We start from the raw sequence: 18834 nt of genomic DNA, 5'->3' as shown, positions 1-18834 counted from the left end.
GTATTAATTGTCCTCTGAACTGTGCGTGTTTCTGTGTGCACGCACATGTGTGTATGTGTAATAAAAACATGATCTGCAGCTTCAGAGGAAAGAAGCTAGTCTTTTATATCTTTTAGACATGTTTCTAAATTTCTGTACACACAAGATCATGCTGTGGTTCAGGAAAGATCTAGGTCTGCCTTTGGGAAATTTTCTTTGTTATGCAGGAGAAGGTATGTGGTATAGTCCAAATCATTACAATACAGCGGAATAACCAGGACAGTGATAGTTATAACCAAACTGCGTATAAAATAATATACATTTAATAATTAGGCCTCAGTAATATTTTGGGTATATAGCTAGGAGGCAAAGGCTAATAATTGGGGTTTTATAATGCTCCGTAGTTTCTCAGCTATGGAGAATGCTGGAACAGATCATGGAGATGGGGAGAAATGAGGTAATGCAGGGATTTAAAGAGAAAAATTAGAATACTGAAATCCATTGTCTGGGACATGGGAAACTAGTGAAACACTGTCTTAAGACATTACTTAAAACATATTTATTGTATTGAGATATCCAAAGCTGCATAGCTTTGTTGCAGAATCTACATTCTTTAGTTGGAGCGTTTGGGTGGAGTTGCTGTAGAATTTGGCATTGGAAATGCTTCAGAGTCCTAATGACCCCAAGTGAGTTCATTTCATGAGAATCTAAACGCTTACATCTTTTGTTATCGAGTCATAGAATCATACAGTACAGAAAAGGCCCTTCGGCCCATTGCACAACCACCTACCATTCTAATCCCATTTTCCAGCACTTGGTCCCTAACATTGTAAGCCCTGGGATCGCAAGTGCACGTCTAAATACTTCTTAAATGTTTTTTTTATTTAAAAAATATCTTTATTCTCCTTTTTCACATTTTCTCCCAAATCTACACCCACCAACAATAAACAATAATCAGACACACATATCAATATCAATCCCCATATCAATAACAACGATCCCATCCTCCTACCAAACCCCAAACATTAGGCCCGCATGTTCACAGAAACAAATGACAAAAAGGAATCCGGAATCACCCATAGTCACCATTAGCACACACAGCCCCCCCCCCCACCCGCCCCAACTAATGTTCGATGTTATCCAGTTCTTGAAAGTGCATAATGCCCATGAATTGTAGAACCCCTCCATCCTTCCCCTCAGTTCAAACTTAACCTTCTCAAGAGTCAAGAATTCCAACAGGCCCCCACGCCAGGGCACAGGGTGGAGAGTTTGCTCTCCAACCTATCAGGATCCGCCTTTGGGCGATCAATGAGGCGAAGGCGACAACATCTGCCTCCGCACCTGTTTCCAACCCTGGCTGGTCCGACACCCCGAATATGGCCTCCCGGGGGCCCGGGTCCAGTTTCACGTGCATCACTTTAGAAATTACCCTAAAAACCTCCTTCCAGTAAACTTCTTGAATTTAAACTTCTTGAAGGGGCTGGTTTAGCACAGTGCTAAATCGCTGGCTTTGAAAGCAGACCAAGGCAGGCCAGCAGCACGGGTCAATTCCCGTATCAGCCTCCCCGAACAGGCGCCGGAATGTGGCGACTAGAGGCTTTTCACAGTAACTTCGTTTGAAGCCTACTTGTGACAATAAGTGATTTTCATTCTGAAATGTTAAGAGGGTTCTGCCTCCACCACCCTTTCAGGCAGCAAATTCCAAACTCCCACCACCCTCTGGTTAAAAAAAGGTTTTCCTCACATCCGCATGAAATCTTAAATCTATACCCCCTACACATTGACCCCTCCACCAAGGGAAAAAGTTTGTTCCTGTCCACTCTATGCCGCTCATAATTTTACATATCTCAATCATGTCCCACCCTCCGTTTCCTCTGCTCCAAGGAAAACAATCCAAGTCTATCCAAGGTACACCACGAGTCCAGTGGTGGCAGCAACGCTGAAGATCTGGGGGCAGTGGAGACGGCATAGGGGCGAGGTGGGAGCCTTGGTTTGGTCCCCGATTCGGGAGAACCATCGGTTCGTCCCGGGATGGATGGATGGGGGGTTTCGGAGCTGGCATCGGCAGGGATTAGAAGAATGGGGGACCTGTTTATAGATGGAATGTTTGCGAGCCTAGGGGCGCTGGAGGAGAAGTTTGGGTTACCCTCGGGAAATGCGTTCAGGTATATGCAATGCAGGGGGCACCCCTGCCTCGTCCCTCGGTACAGCCGAAAGTACTCCGACCTCCGCCGATTCGTAGCCACACTCGCCACCGGGGCTCTATATAGCAGCCTGACCCAGCTGATGAACCCCTCCCCGAACCCAAACCTCTGCAACACTTCCCAAAGGTACTCCCACTCCACCGGGTCGAAGGCCTTCTCCGCGTCCATAGCTGCCACTACCTCCGCTTCTCCCTCCCGGACCGATGGCATCATAATCACGTTGAGGACCCTCCGCACATGGGTGTTTAGCTGCCTGCCCTTTACAAATCCTGTCTGGTCCTCATGGATCAACCCCGGGGCACAGTCCTCAATTCTCGTAGCCAGCACTTTTGCCAGCAACTTAGCATCCACATTGAGGAGCGAGATTGGTCTATATGACCCACATTGCAGTGGGTCCTTATCCCGCTTCAGGATCAGAGAGACTAGCAACGGGCCTAGCAGGTCCACATATTTCCTATAAAACCCGACCGGGAACCCATCTGGCCCCGGGACCTTCCCCCATCTGCATGTTCCCCAATCCTTTAACCAGCTCCACCAACCCAATTGGCGCCCCAAAACCAGCCACCTCCTGCTCCTCCAACCTCGGGAACCTCAGTTGATCCAAAAATCGTCGCATCCCCTCTTCCCTTGCTGGGGACTCAGATCTGTACAGCTCCTCATAGAAGTCCTTAAATACCTCATTTACTCTCACCGCACTGCGCACCGTATTTCCCCCCACTATCCTTAACTCCACCTATCTCCCTCGCCTCCCTCTTACGAAGCTGGTGTGCCAGCATCCGGCTCGCCTTCTCCCCATACTCGTACGTCGCCCCCTGTGCTTTCCTCCACTGTGCCTATGCTTTCCCTGTGATCAACAGGTCAAACTCCGTCTGGAGGCTTCGCTGCTCCCTGAGTAGTCCCTCCTCGGGGGGGGCCTCTGCATATCTCCTGTCCACCCTTAAGATCTCCCCCACCAACCTCTCCCTCTCCCTGCCCTCTCTCTTCTCCCTGTGGGCCCTGATGGAGATTAACACTCCCCTGACCACCGCCTTCAACGCCTCCCAGACTACCCCCACCTGCACCTCTCCGTTGTCATTGGCCTCCAAATATCTCTCGATGCACCCCCGCACCCCCCCGCACACCTCATCCGCCAATAATCCCACATCAAGACGCCACAACGGGCGCTGATCCCTCTCCTCTCCTAATTCCAGCTCCACCCAGTGTGGGGCGTGGTCTGAGATGGCTATGGCCGAATACTCCGTTCCCTCCACTTTCGGGATTAGCGCCCTACTCAAAACAATGAGAATTCCCTGGCCAGAGGCCTGGCAAACCTCCATGGACTCACTCCCCCCATCTGGTCCATAAACCCTCTAAGCACCTTGGCCGCGGCCGGCCCCTTCCCTGTCTTGGACCTAGAGCGATCCAATGCTGGATCCAGCACCGTGTTGAAATCCCCCCCCCCATTATCAAGCTTCCTACCTCCAGGTCCGGAATCCGACCCAGCATGCGCTTCATAAATCCGGCATCATCCCAGTTCGGGGCGTATACGTTTACCAGTACCACCCGCACCCCCTGCAACCTACTGCTCACTATCACGTATCGACCTCCATTATCCACTACAATATTCTTTGCCTCAAACGACACCCGCTTCCCCACCAGTATTGCAACCCCTCTGTTCTTCGCATCCAACCCCGAATGGAATACCTGTCCTACCCACCCCTTTCTCAGCCTGATCTGATCTGCCACCTTCAAATGTGTCTCCTGAAGCAAGACCACGTCTGCCTTCAGTCCCTTTAAGTGCGCGAACACTCGGGCCCTCTTAACCGGCCCATTCAGGCCCCTCACATTCCAAGTTATCAGCCGGATTGGGGGGCTTCTCACCCACCCCCCACCACCCTGCCGACTAGCCATTTCCTTTTCTAGGTCAGTCACGTGCACCCGCCTCCCGCACCCTCCAGTCCCCCAGACGGAGGACCCCCGTCCCGACCACCTCTCCTATTTCCAGTTCCCTTTTGGCCAATGCAGCAGCAACCCTATACCCCCCCCCCACCGCTAGATCCATATCTAGCTCTTTTGCTCCCCCCATAACACTCCCGTAAGTCAGCTGACTCCTGCTGACCCCGGCCTCTCCCGCCTTCCCATCGACCCCCCCAGTGTGGGAATCCCCCCCTCCCCCTCCTCCCTGGCAGTCAGTGTGCGCTCCTCTCCAGTACCACCCCCCCCCCCCCCCCCCCCCCACCCCCACCTCCGTCCTTCCCTAGCGCGGGAAAAAGCCCACGCTTTCCTGAGCCGGCCCCGCCCCCTCTGGCGCAGCTCCTTTTGCGGCCTTACCTCAATTCCCCATCCCCGGGCCTCCCCTCCTTCCAACACCGACGCCCACACTCCCACAGTCATATATACAGCAAACATCCCATCCCCCAACAACAAACCCTCAATTTGAGTCCCAACTTTTCAGTCTGTATAAAGCTCCAAGCCGCCTCCGGTGTTTCAAAATAGTGGTGCCGATCCTGGAATGTGACCCACAATCGCGCTGGCTGCAGCATACCGAACTTCACCCCTTTCCGATGGAGGACCGCCTTAGCCCGATTAAAGCCAGCTCTCTTATTGGCCACCTCTACACTCCAGTCCTGGTAGATTCGGATCTCCGTGTTCTCCCACCTGCTGCTCCGCTGTTTCTTGGCCCATCTCAAGACACACTCTCTGTCCATAAAGCGGTGAAACCTCACCACTACAGCCCTTGGCGGCTCGTTGGCCTTGGGTCTCCTTGCCAGGACCCAGTGCGCCCCATCTAGCTCTAGGGGCCTTGGGAAGGCTCCCGCGCCCATCAGCGAATTGAGCATCGTGCTCACATATGCCCCGGCATCGGGCCCCTCCACTCCTTCAGGGAGATCCAGAATCCGAAGATTCTTCCTCCTCGACCTATTCTCCAGGTCCTCAAATCTTTCCGCTCACCTCTTGTGCAGCTCCTCGTGTGCCTCCACCTTCACCGCCAGGCCCAAGATCCAGTCCTCGTTCTCCGAGGCTTTTTGCCGCACCTCTCGGATCACCGCCCCTTGGGCCTTCTGGGTCTCCACTAGCTTCTCAATCGCCGCCTTCATTGGCGGCAGCATTTCGCTTTTCAGCTCCTGAAAGCAGCGTTTAAGAAACCCCTGCTGCTCCTGCGACCACTGCGCCCATGCTGCTTGTCTCCACCCGCCGCCATCTTGCTTTTTCTCCCTCTCACTTTTCGCTGCTCCAAGATCCCTTTTTTCACCGCTCCACTCCTGGTCCAATCCATATACTGTCGGGGGGACCTTGCTGTCACCTTCCCACACTGGAAGCCATCGAACAAGTGCCGTTGGGGCCTCTCTAGAGAGCCCAAAAGTCCGTTCCCGGCGGGAGCTGCCGAATGTGCGACCTATCCAGGCATGGCCGCAACCGGAAGTCCCGGTTATCAATTTGTTAACCCTGCAAAAGAAAGCCTTGGGAAGAATGACTGGGAGACACTGGAACAAAAATGTTGGTAGAATATTTATTTTCACCATCTGTACCCTCCCCGCTAAGGTCAGTGGGAGGGCATCCCACCTTTTCAAATTGGCCTTCACCCCATCCACCAGACTAGAGAAGTTAAGTTTGTGGAGCCACCGAATGCCCAGGTATGGAAGCTTATCTTGGCCGGATGAAATAGCAGCCTCCCCTGATCAGCTATATTTTTAATCTGCTCTACTCTAATATTCCTAGGTTCAAGAGCAATTGAATTGTTGTGATATATCACCAAAGAAAATCAAATAATAGTATTGCATTGCTATTTTTCTAAGTTTCTTTTTTGTGCAGGTATGTGAAATTTTCTATGCCCAGTATCCCAGATTTTGAGACTTTATTCTCCCAAGTTCAACTTTTTATTAGCACTTGCAATGGCGAGCACATCAGATATGCAACAGACACTTGTAAGTACCTTTTCTGTAACATACTCTCCATGTTTACAGTCAAGTTTTCACATTTTAATTTTGAAATACATTTTTAGCACTGTTCATGCTTATATTTGATTTTTTTCTTTCTATAGTTGCGGGTCTTTGTCATCAGTTAACAAATGCTTTAGTAGAAAGAAAACAGGTAAACATTTCAGTAAATTTTCACGTAGTTTTTAAATGTGCTTCCGAATATGAATGAAACATTATTGTGAATATTTGAATAAAAGTATTGTTATGAAACTATTATTTTGCTTACTGTTATCATATGTTCCAGTTTATTCAAAGTTAACTAGAATCTGTGCAAGTTGATGTGTTGCACAGATTGGAGAGGTGAGGGACATTTCTTGCACATCTCAGCAGCTTGCTGAGGCGAGCATTGACAGAGGCATGGTTACTGGGAATGACGCATAATGTGAATGGGGAGAAATAGCTAATAGGATGAAAGTTAAAAATTAATTTTGCCCAATTTAAATAGTTTGGGGCAAAATGTTTTTAAGTAAATACTTGAAAAGGAAAAGATTTTAATCTACGAAGAAAGAGCAGAAGAATGGGACTAATTGGATAATCCTTTCAAAGAGCAGGGACAGGCAGCAGTAAGATTTTCTGCTAAGGACTTATTCTATTTTTCATTAAATGGCAGGTAGCTATTTTAACTGTAGCGGGAAAATTAAAAGTTAAGATTCCAAATATAATTGTTAAATGACCCAGCTTTTTAATCTCAGTAAATTTTGTGGGAATCTAGTAAATATGCAGGAATTAAACAAAATCTCAAAATTTTTTGCTTGTGGAATTCCATTGACCTTCGTCACAAGTAGGGACCCTTGACAGTTGCGTTATTCTGGTGTACCATCTGCATAAACACTTATGATCTTCTGAAGAACTTTAGTGTCCAGAAACTCTTTGAATAAAATGAATTCAATTTTAGGATTGGATGTTTGGTAATAAAGTATAAGATTAAAAATAAATAGTGACGTACATAGTAGTATTTAAAGAATCTGATAACATCATTTTAAAATACAAGATGATTAAAGATGGCCTGTTTGGCATTGAAATACCAGTTACTTGGGGAAAATCAAGTATGGTCCAAAGTACTTATCTGTTTTATATTGTAAACTAGATAATCAACAAATACCTCTTTATGCTCATAACAGTGACTTATAGACAGTATTCATGTTGGAAATATTAGAAAGTTAATATTCAACTTCACATTTTGTGTTTCTGGATGAAATTATAATTTTCTTTGTATAGTGCATAAAGGTAATAATCAGATTTTTTTTAAGCTTAAAATATTTTGGGGTGTTTCTTTCTTAACACGTTTCCCCCCTATTTTTGTTTTCTTCCCCTCCTGAAGTTGTTGATTTCTTACATTTAAAAAATATTTTTATAAATTTAAAGCACGCAATTAATTTTTTCCAATTAAAAGGGCAATTTAGAGTGGCCAATCCACCTAACTTGCGCATCTTTGGGTTCTGGGGGTGAAACCCACCATTGCGCCACCATGCTGCCCTTTGATTTCTTACTTTTTTTTGAATAAACATTTTATTGAGGTATTTATGGTTTTACAACAACAACAATGTAATTCATGTACATGAATTTATAAACATAGTGCAAAAGCCGTCTTCCTCCCTTACAGGTCCCGCCTTTACTAACCCCCTACTCTAAACTAAGCTAACACTCATCCCCCCCGCCCCTTCTGCTGACGATAATTTGCCGCAAAGAAGTCGACGAATGGCTGCCACCTCCGGGAGAACCCTACCATTGACCCTCTCGAGGCGAACTTGATTTTCTTCAAGCAGAGAAAGCTAGCCATGTCAGATAGCCAGGTCTCTGACTTCAGGGGCTTTGAGTCCCTCCAAGCTAATAATATCCGTCTCCGGGCTACCAGAGAAGCAAAGGCCAGAAGGTCTGCCTCTTTCTCCTCCTGGATTCCTGGATCTTCCGACACTCCGAAAATCTGGACTCATTGCCACCCTTGTTTTTAACACCATGGACATGACATCCGCAAACCCCTGCCAGAATCCCCAAAGCTTTGGGCATGTCCAGAACATGTGGACATGGTTCGCTTGCCCTCCCGCATACCTTGCACACCTATCTTCCACCCCAAAGAACCTGCTCTTCCGAGCCACTGTCATGTGAGCCTGGTGAACAACCTTAGACTGTATCAGGCAGAGCCTGGCACATGTTGTGGATGCGTTGACTCTACTCAACGCGTCCGCCCAGAGACCATCCTCTATTTCTCCTCCCAACTCCTCTTCCCACTTGCGCTTCAGCTCCTCCGTCTGCGTCCCCTCTGACCCCATGAGTTCCTTGTAGATGTCAGAGACCCTCCCTTCTCCTGCCTACACTATGGAAACTACCCTGTCCTGTATCCCCCTTGGCGGTGGGAGCGGGAAGGTTGAAACCTGCCTACGTAGGAAGTCCCGCACCTGCAGGTACCTAAATTTGTTTCCCCTCGCCAATCCAAATTTCTCCTCCAGCTCCCTTAGACTAGGAAAGCTCCCCTCTATAAATATATCCCCCATCCTCTCAATCCCTGCACTTTGCCATCTCCGAAACCCTCCATCCATCCTTCCTGGGGCAAACCGGTGATTATTACAAATTGGAGACCACGCCGATGCTCCCTCCGCTCCCACATGCCTCCTCCATTGCCCCCACATCCTCAGGGCCGCCACCACCACGGGGCTGGTGGAGTACCGTGCCGGCGGGAACGGCAGAGGCGCTGTTATCAACACCCCCAAGCTGGTGCCCTTGCATGAAGCTGCCTCTATTCGCTGCCACACCGACCCTCCTCCCTCCACCCACTTCCTGGTCATGGCTATATTCGCTGCCCAATAGTAATTACTGAAGTTCGGCAGCGTCAGCCCCCCCCGGCTCCGCTCAAGCATTCCCTTTTTTAACTCGCGGGGTCTTACCTGCCCATACAAAGCCAGTAACTACCTTGTTGACCCGTTTAAAAAAGGACCGTGGAATAAAGATGGGGAGGCACTGAAACACAAACCGGAATCTCGCAAGGACCGTCATTTTCACTGTCTGCACCCTCCCAGCTAGTGACAACGGGAGGGCGTCCCACCTCCGAAAACCGTCCTTCTTTTGGCCTACTAGTCGGGCCAGATTTAGCTTGTGCAACCGTTCCCATTCCCACGCCACCAGGAGACCTAGGTACCGAAAGCTTCCACCTGCCACTCTAAACGGCAGCTCCCCCAATCGCCTCCCTGCCCCCTTGCCTGGACCGTAAACATCTCACTTTTCCCCATATTTAGTTTATACCCTGAAAACCGTCCAAATTCCCCCAGAATCCTCATAATTGCTTTCATCCCCTCTCATGGGTCCGAGACATACAGGAACAGGTCGTCTGTGTAAAGCGAGACTCTGTGTTCCAATCCCCCCCCCCCCCCGGCCAGCCCCTTGAGGCTCTCAGCGCAATTGCCAACGCTTCTATGGCCAACGCAAACAACAATGGGGAGAGGGGGCATTCCTGTCTCATCCCCCAATGTAGCCTAAAATAACCCGATATTGTCCTATTTGTCCGTACGCGCGCCATAGGAGCCTGATACAACAAACTGACTCAGTCAATAAAGCCCCGCCCAAATCCAAACCGTCCCAGCACCTCACACAGATATTCCTATTCTACTTGATAAAACGCCTACTCTGCGTCCATTGCGGCCACCACCTCCACCACCCAACCTTCCGGGGGCATCATGATCACATTTAACAACCTTCTTACATTGGCCACCAACTGCCTTCCCTTAACAAACCCCGTCTGGTCCTCCCCAATAACATCAGGAACACAGTCCTCAATCCTAGACGACAAGATTTTGGCCAGCAGTTTGGCGTCCACATTCAATAGGGATATCGGCCTGTAGGACCCACACAGCTCCGGGTCCTTGTCCCACTTCAGGATCAATGAAATCATGGTCTGCAACATCGTCGGAGGAAACACCCCACGCTCCCTTGCCTCATTGAGTGTCCTCGTCAACAGTGCCCCAATATCTCAGAACTTTTTATAGAACTCCACTGGGTACCCGTCCGGCCCCGGGGCTTTACCCGACTGCATGGCCTTCAGACCCTTCGCTATCTCTTCCAACCCGATCGGGGCCCTCAGCCCTTCTACCAGCCTCCCATCCACCTTCGGGAAATTCAACCCCCCTAAGAAGTGCCTCATCTCCTCCGACCCAGCTGGGGGTTCCGACCCTTACAGCCTACTGTAAAACTCCTTAAACGCCTTATTCACCCCTGCTGAATCTCCAACCAGGTTCCCGTCCCCGTCCTTTACTTTCCCTACCTCAATTGCTGCCTCCCTCTTTCTAAGCTGCTATGCAAGCATTCTGCTGGCCTTCTCTCCATGCGAATAAATCGTCCCCCTCGCCTTTCTCAGTTGCTCCACCGCCCTCCCTGTGGTTAACAAGCCAAACTCCCACCTCTAGCCTCCGCTGTTCCCTTAAAAGCCCTGCATCTGGGGTCTCCGCATACCTCCTGTCGACCTGTAATATCTCCTTTACCAGTCGGTCCATCTCTGCCCTGTCCACCTTATTCCTGTGGGCCCGTATCGAGATCAGCTCCCCTCTAACCACCGTCTTCAATGCCTCCCAGACCCCCGCTGCCGAAACTTCCCCCGTGTCTTTGACTTCCAGGTAGTTCTGAATACATTTCCTCAACCGCCCGCACCCCTCTTCGTCAGCTAAAAGTCCCACGTCCAGTCTCCAGTGCGGGCGCTGGCTACTGTCCATGCTAACCTGAAGGTCACCCCAGTGCAGTGCATGATCTGAGATTGTAATCGCCGAGTACCCAGTGTCCACCACCCCCGTCAGTCGAGCACTGCTCAAAATAAACCCCCCCCCCCCCCCCATTTGCTCCATGAACTCCTCTAGCTCCTTTGCCATTGCTGGCACCCTGCCCGTCTTTGAACTCGACCGGTCTAGACCAGGGTCAATAACTGTGTTGAAGTCCATGACCAACTTATGCGAATCTAGGTCCGGTATCTTCCCCAGCATCCTCTTTATAAACTCCACATCATCCGAATTTGGCGCATACACATTTACGTACCGCCTGCACCCCCTCCAGCTTCCCACTGACCATAATGTGCTGGCGTCCCACATCCGTAACTACTCTTCCAGCCTCGAACGCCACTTGCTTATTCATCAGGATCATGACCCCTCTAGTCTTCGAGTCCAGCCCTGAGTGAAAAACCTGCCCGACCCATCCCTTCCTTAATCTAATCTGATCTGCTACTCTAAGGTGCGTCTCCTGTAACATTACCACTTCCGCCTTCGGTCCTCTCAGATGCGCGAACATGCGTGCCCTCTTAACCGGCCCATTTAGCCCTCATACATTCCAGGTGATCAGCCCAGTTGGGGGGCTCATCGCCCCCCCCCCCCTTCGGCGATCAGCCATCACCTTTCTTGGGCCAGTCTCCAGCCCAAGCCTCCACTGGCCCGCCCCCAGGCAGCCTCTGCTCCTGACATCCTCTCTGTCCCTCCGCAAAAGTCCCTCCCTCGTCAGCAGAACATTTCCCCCCCCCAGCACAATGTAAATCAACCCCTTCGATAAGCCTAACATCTGCTCACACCACACTGCGCTTCCGTGAGCTAGCCCACCCAGCTAGCTTGGTGGCCCTCTCCCCTGGCGCCAGACATTCTCCCACCTTTTGTTCCCCTCCCTCACACCTCCCGCTCATACACACATATTCAAACGAAAAACCAGTCCCAACCCAATTGCCCTTGAAAAAAACCTGATAAACAAAGAAAAGATCAAACAGAAGATCCAGCAAACACACTAATAAACAAAGCTCCATCCCCCATCAGTGCAAATGTAAACTTTAACTCACTCAGCTCTGGGCAGCATGGTGGCGCAGTGGGTTAGCCCTGCTGGCTCACGGCGGCGAGGTCCCAGGTTCGATCCCGGCTCTGGGTCACTGTCCGTGTGGGGTTTGCACATTCTCCCCGTGTCTGCGTGGGTTTTGCCCCCACAACCCAAAGATGTGCAGGATAGATGGATTGGCCCGCTAAATTGCCCCTTAATTGGAAAAAATGAATTGGGTACTCTAAATTTATGGAAAGAAAACTCACTTAGCTCCGCAACTGGCCCCAAATCAATACAGAAGGCATTACAAATAGCGTCCACAAAACGAAAAAACAAGAAATTTTCTTTTTTTTTATAAATGTGAACGTTGCAGCAAAGTTCAAAGTCCTCAGTCCGCCGCCAGTCCTTTCCTTTTCGCGAAGTTCATCGCTTCCTCAGGCGACTCGAAATAAAAATGTTGCTGCTCATGCGTGACCCAGCGACGGGCCGGATACAGCAGTCCAAACGTAACCTTTTTCTTAAAAAGGGTCGACTTTATCTGATTGAACCCCGCTCTCCTCCTGGCCACCTCTGCACTCAGGTCCTGATAGATCCGCAAGATACTGTTCTCTCATCTACAGCTCCGTGTCTGCCTGGCCCACTGTAAAATACGCTCCTTGTCCCAGTACCTGTGGAATCTCACCACCATTATCCTCCCGGGGGGGACGGGGGGGACTCGCGGCTTCCTCGCGAGCGCTCTGTGAGTCCTGTCCACCTCCAAGGGTCGGGAGAATGTCCCATCCCCCAGCAGCTTCTCGAATATGCCATCTATGTATGCCCCAGCGTCCGCTCCTTCGGACCCCTCCGGGAGACCGACAGTTCTCAGATTCTGCCGGCGGGACCTAATCTCCAGGCCCTCCACCTTCTCCAGAATCCTTTTTTGCTGGTCTCTCAGCATCCCCACCTCCAACTCCATCACAGTTTGATGTTCCTCCTGCTCGGCCATCGACTTCTCTACTTTCTGGATCGCCTGATCTTGGGAATCCAATCTGAGCTCCAGCCACGCAATTGATCCAAACATTCCTGCTTCTGCTTGGCGAAGCCCTCCTGGATAAATTGCATCAGCTGCTCCGTTGACCACTGGGTCGGCAAGCCAGGACTCCGATCATCCGCCATGCTTTCTCCCGCTGCAGCTTCAGCCCAAGCCTTCTCTGTTCGTCTGTTTCTTCCTTTGCGAGCACTTCTAGTCCGCCTTTCCATGCACCGATGTGGGAATCCAATCAACAATTGTCTCTACCATCAATTTTCCAAATCACGTCCGGTAAAAAATCGGGGGAAAAGGTCCAAAGGTCCGACCCGAGCGGGAGCCACCAAATGTGCGACCTACTCCTTCATAGACGCCACCAGAAGTTGATTTCTTACTTGAGTACAGTACTTAAGCATAGATTTCACAACTTGTGGCCATTACTCGTGTTCAGTTCTTAATAATGCCAATGGACTATTGGACCCTGGGCATTATAGCCCACCTCCATTACATCTTTAATGCCCATAATCCTCCTCTTGGGGTTGTTGGACAGAGATTAGGATTGGGAAACACAAAGATTATACTGCTTGCCCTAGCTTGCAGCTGATCGTGTTGTTAGTTGGGGTTGAGGGCGTAATTTTTATTTTTGTATTTAATGTATCGAGGAAAAGAATAATATTTAGTTTAATTTTTTTAAAGCCGCTGAGAGGCATTAGCATTCTAAAACAGGCCATAGACAAGATGCAGATGAACACAAACCAACTTACCTCAGTTCACGCTGACCTCTGCCAGGTAAGATTATTTTATTTGTGTGTACAAATGATCTTTACTTTATATACAAAGAATCATGGTGTTTTCTACCACAGTAATGGTATTTTTGAGGATCTTGATCTTTTGTAATTTGGGTGGTCCCTTCGTCCTCTGTATCTCTCCTTTGTTTTGGAATTTAGGCATGTGGAGGCAAGCCTAACATTTCTAGTTTTGGTCCAAGCTGTAATAAGTGATGACAGAATGAGAAAAGCTGGTGGCAGGGGAACCTGGCCCAGTTACGGAAGGGAACCAAATGGACATCAGCAGGTGTTTGGCCGACCTGAGATACTTAATGAGTATTGGCCTTTCAATTATTAATATTCTGTTTGAACCAATTGTCATCTTTCCCAAACGCTGTGTATTTGTTATATTGTCAGCATTCATTTTTTGAAATGATTGAAAATTAGCCCAGTCTTAAAAAAAATGCTATATATTTAACAAGCCGTTGGCCCAGCCAGCGATGCCCGCATCCTGTAAATTAATTAAAAGGAACAAATTAAATCTACGTTTCAGACTTTCCCTTTGTAAGCTGTCTGCATTTCTTAATGCCTCACATTTAGTTTAATATGCAATCTGGTGTTCAAACTGTGCCTGATTGCATTCTTAAAAATGTGAGGCTTGACTTTTGCATTGGTGTAGCTTTTACATGTACAGATTTTCAACTATACAAGAGGAGAGTGACTTTTTACTCATTATTTTCAAAAATGCAGTAATATTTAAGTACTTTGTATGTTCAACAACCCTTTTTTCCATTTGATAGCTTTGCCTACTAGCAAAATGCTTCAATCCTGCAATTCCCTATCTGGAAGTGGATATGACGGATATTTGTAAAGAGAATGGAGCCTATGACGCCAAGCACTTTCTATGTTATTACTATTATGGTGGCATGATCTACACAGGACTCAAGAATTTTGAGCGGGCACTGTATTTCTATGAACAGGTAAAATGAACATAGTTGGATGTGATATCTTATAACTTGCCTAATTGCTCCAGAAAAGTTAAACTGATGGAAGTGCAAAGCTGAGGTTTGAATATTTGTTTACTGAATATCCTGCATTGATGTATTAAAACTACTGTAAAATTGCATTACAGTATTTGTGGTTACCACAAATTTCTTCCTCCAACTTCCGACACTAGCCCGTCAGTGACCGATATCAGATGACCCCATATTATCAATATTACAAACTTTGCACCAAGATTGTAACTCTTCAGGTATAATGCCAGGTTTTATTCTAAGAAGTTAATGGCAACTTTAAATAGTAGCAGATAGGAAGGGAGGTTGTTTATAATTCTTTTTGAATATAATACATACCAGGAAGTTAATAAACAGGACAACTGGTAAATGTTAAATATTAGATCAATCTTGCACAGACTTTTTGAATCATATTGGGTGCTCTTTCCAAGAGCCAGCCTCCTTCTGCACTGTAAATTCTATGAAATATTGCTTTAATGCAGTAGTGGTACGAGCGGGGAAAGGCTGCCTTTGGTTTTATTAATCTGATTAATTGTTATCCCAGTTGATGGCTTTTAACTCAAAAGAAGGTGGTAAAATTAGTTTGTTGAAATTCTTATTAACAATTAGAAATATCCTTTTTTACCTCAGGCAATAACAACTCCAGCCATGGCAGTCAGTCACATTATGTTGGAGTCTTATAAAAAGTATATTCTTGTCTCCTTGATTCTGCATGGAAAGGTTCAGCAGCTACCCAAGTACACGTCGCAGATAGTGGGAAGATTCATTAAGGTGAGATTGCAAATTTAATTTTAAAGGTGAGAATTTTCAGCACTTCACTGTTGACTAATCTTGTTGTGAGAATTCTTTTTCAATAAGTAATTAAAGACGATCTAATGTAGAGTTGCCCTTGAACTGTTCACGCTGCATCACAAACCCGTGACACTTTTTTTTAATAGCTTTCACCTTAAGTGTCTACAGATAACGAGTATGTTAAAATCATTCAACGTATTACTTTATTTAAAAATTAAAACCCCATTATTTTATTTTATTCATTTAATTTGGTGTATGCTGTGTAATGTTTTGTGAGTTTTAGTTTAGTGTTGAAATCCGACAAACCCCAATCCGCCCAGTTCATGCCCTAAATCATAACATTTTATAATCTAAGCACTTTCATTATGAAACTTTGAAACTATGGCTGAAGGAATGCATGTTTGGAGATGGTTGATTTAGCTGTCAAGCTACAATTAAGCTTTCCAATTAAAGTACAGCATTTCTCATATGGCTCTCCTGCAGCCAATTGTCTTTGCTATTCCTGTACTTTCATCCTCTGCTGCCGATGTTCTATTTCTTTACCTTCATTCTCTCTTGCTGATGCCCAATCTCGACTACCTTTGGGATAAGCTCACGAACATCTGCCTGTGCGTCCATTGGCATTGTCCAAAGAGCTCATTGTGGCATTTATTTCTCTCTTTCCTCACCCCCTGCGAGCATTAACCCCAACTGACCCATGCTCCTCTTGTTCACCCCACAGTGCCTGCTAGGGGCTAATCTTTCACACTTACCTGGATTTCCTTCCCTCCCACTCCCTCTGCTCTGAGCTAAGTGCCAAAGACAAATCTGTCTCTTCCTATCTTTTAAAAGCCTCATCAAAACATCCCTTTTCCATCAACCCTTTGGCCACCTTTCTTAGCCGTCCTACGAAAACTGGCTACTTGCTCCTTATCTCACTGTCAAGTACCTTGCACATTTTTCCAAATTAAACACATTATATAGATGCAAAGTTGTGCCATACTCATTTTTGTTTTGCTTAAAAAAGTGGCTCAGTGAGAAATATATACTTCAAAGTGACTAAGCGTATCCATTACTTGGTAATTTTGACTATTTGTTTTGATATTTTTGCTCTTTCCCCGACTGTCCTTTGGTTTGATTTAATTCAGATTTGGACTGGGATATGATGTAAACTGTTGAACACCTTGTGAGCAGCACGGCTGACATGATGATAGTAGTGCTGAGGAAAAAGTGACTGGGAGATGGTGCCTCCAATGGTAAAGTCTAAAAGTTACCATTTCAAAATTCTACAAATGTGTTGCAGCTTGAAGGTTACTTTCCTTTCTGGTTGCCCTATTTAACATCTTAGCATTTCCTGCCATTCATTTCCCATGTTTACATTGATAAGCTGAGTGAAACCACCACTCTTGTTCTATGCACTAAGAAGAAATGGGCCTATTCTATTTGTATTACACTGCACAGGAGGGTACTGCACTTGATAATGCATGTAGTTTCACAGACTCAAGAGCCAAATGTTTGTCATACCAAGATACTTCATTTTTTTTAACATTTCAATTATAATTAAACAAACTTTGTTTTCAGTTGATGAATGGTGAAAAATACCATTTTTTGGATTCTGCTCATTTCTCTTTTCAATCTCACTTTCCTTAGTTTTGCATTAAAAATAAATGAATGTACCTAACAATCTGGCTCACTAACTCGGTGGAAGCTTCCATGCCAATTTTGTTCCTTTTTCTTTTCTCCTGTCCTGAGGATGCTAGCTCCTCTTGGAGTGCAATCCAAAGGAGATGGAGAGTGGTAGGCTGCTGGGTGGGGCTGAAAGATTGTAATCAGGAAAGAGAACATGATTAATTTCCTTTATATATAGAGGCAATATGTACCCCTATTGGTCATATACTTAATGTGGTTTGATTCAAAGTAAATGACATGCATTTAAATTAGAGGTTTTGAAAGCATGAGCTTTGGGGACTAATTTGAATACTTTAGTGGCTGTCTAATAGCACTGTTGACTGTGCTTGATCAGTATCACGGAGGAGTGGAGTTATGATATAGTGTTGAGGAAATATTATTAGGAAACCGTATTCACAATGATGAAGTTCAAAAGTTACTATTTGAAAATTCTACAAATCTGTTGCAGCTTGAAGATTGGTTTGACTGTTGACCTTTGTGGCTCTCCTATTTAACTTCCAAGTGTTTCTTTCATTCATTTCTCATTTTTATATTGGCCCTAGAGAGGAAGGAGACATTGAGATTTTAATTTGGCGAATGAAGATCCTGAGGTTTGACTGCACTGGGGATGGATCATGGGGATTGGCAGCCTTGAGAAGGAGATGCTGGAATTTGGTGGCACTTGGGGTGAAGTAAAGCTTTGAATTGCGTAGCAATAAGGAGGAGAAATGTTGCATTTTGGTAGCATTGATGAAGGGAGGGTTGAATATTGCTGAAAAAAGGCACTTTGTTTTTTCGCCTTGCATTCACCAGGACAATCACAAGAATACCAATGTTGGGAAACAACAACTATATACTGTATGAGAAGAGAGTGTTGTTTGATTGGCGCTTGGACTGATTGGGAGTGGACTTGCCCTGGAGAATGCACCAATTAGTGATGACTGACAGTTAACTGCCAAGCTTTGTTTAAAAAATTTAAACCAGGCAACTTTACTCTGATTGGTCAAGACATTCCCCTGAGGAATGAACCAGCGAATTTAGCTGAGGTGCAATGTGCATACATGTTCTGTTCTTTCTGTCTGTAAAGAACAGGGCCCTGTGTATTAATTTATATAACTTCCCGTACATCCACTGCAAGCCCGAATGACAATCTTAAATTGGTTGTCAATGTAACTTTTAGCACACTGAGGATTATTTAGCAAATGTTGTCCAACTGCAGAATCACATCTAATGTTGGACACTGTAGATGCGATTCGTCCAAAAAAATGACAAAATGACTGCTGGCTTTTTGGGTGAAATCCAGACCTGTATTCACCCACACCTAGTCATTTTTTGGGGGCTTGGGGAGTTTCTCACCGGCCAATCCCACACTTCGAATTTTTTTCTGCAATGAAGAACTAAACTCGCCGGACAGACTGGCTCCTCAGAAATCGGGGTGCCATTTTGAAAGGGTGCCCAGATCTCTGAGTGAGGTTGAGGTTCTCTCACCCCGCCCACCTATGACTTTGTGACCCGCCGCAGACATGGGCATCACCCCCAATACTCGACTCCTTTAGGGCATTGCCTGGATGCCCTGTCCCAGACCACCCGGGGAGGGGGGGGGGGTGTGGCTTCAGTGGCCTCCCAAGACCCCCGGTGTGGCCATCACGTCAGGTCACTGCTTGTGGAGACCAGTACTAATTGGTGTCCAGGTGAGGC

The 18834-nt window shown here is 47.0% G+C and overlaps 1 protein-coding gene across 2 annotated transcripts in view; it reads left to right on the top strand.

Moving 5' to 3' along the window:
* Positions 1-18834, top strand: part of cops3 (COP9 signalosome subunit 3) — a 53774-nt gene that overhangs the window by 10582 nt on the left and 24358 nt on the right. For both annotated transcript variants that reach the window (XM_072481636.1, XM_072481635.1), the window contains exons 3-7: positions 5976-6088; positions 6205-6254; positions 13614-13706; positions 14485-14664; positions 15328-15468. In XM_072481636.1, coding sequence (XP_072337737.1) covers positions 5976-6088; positions 6205-6254; positions 13614-13706; positions 14485-14664; positions 15328-15468 — 577 coding nt within the window. The remainder of the gene's footprint in view (positions 1-5975; positions 6089-6204; positions 6255-13613; positions 13707-14484; positions 14665-15327; positions 15469-18834) is intronic.

This window comes from Scyliorhinus torazame, chromosome 17 (assembly GCF_047496885.1).
Source record: "Scyliorhinus torazame isolate Kashiwa2021f chromosome 17, sScyTor2.1, whole genome shotgun sequence".
Lineage (NCBI taxonomy): Eukaryota > Metazoa > Chordata > Chondrichthyes > Carcharhiniformes > Scyliorhinidae > Scyliorhinus > Scyliorhinus torazame.
The sequence above is the reverse complement of the archived record's forward strand: the minus strand, read 5'-3'. Positions and strand labels throughout refer to the sequence as shown.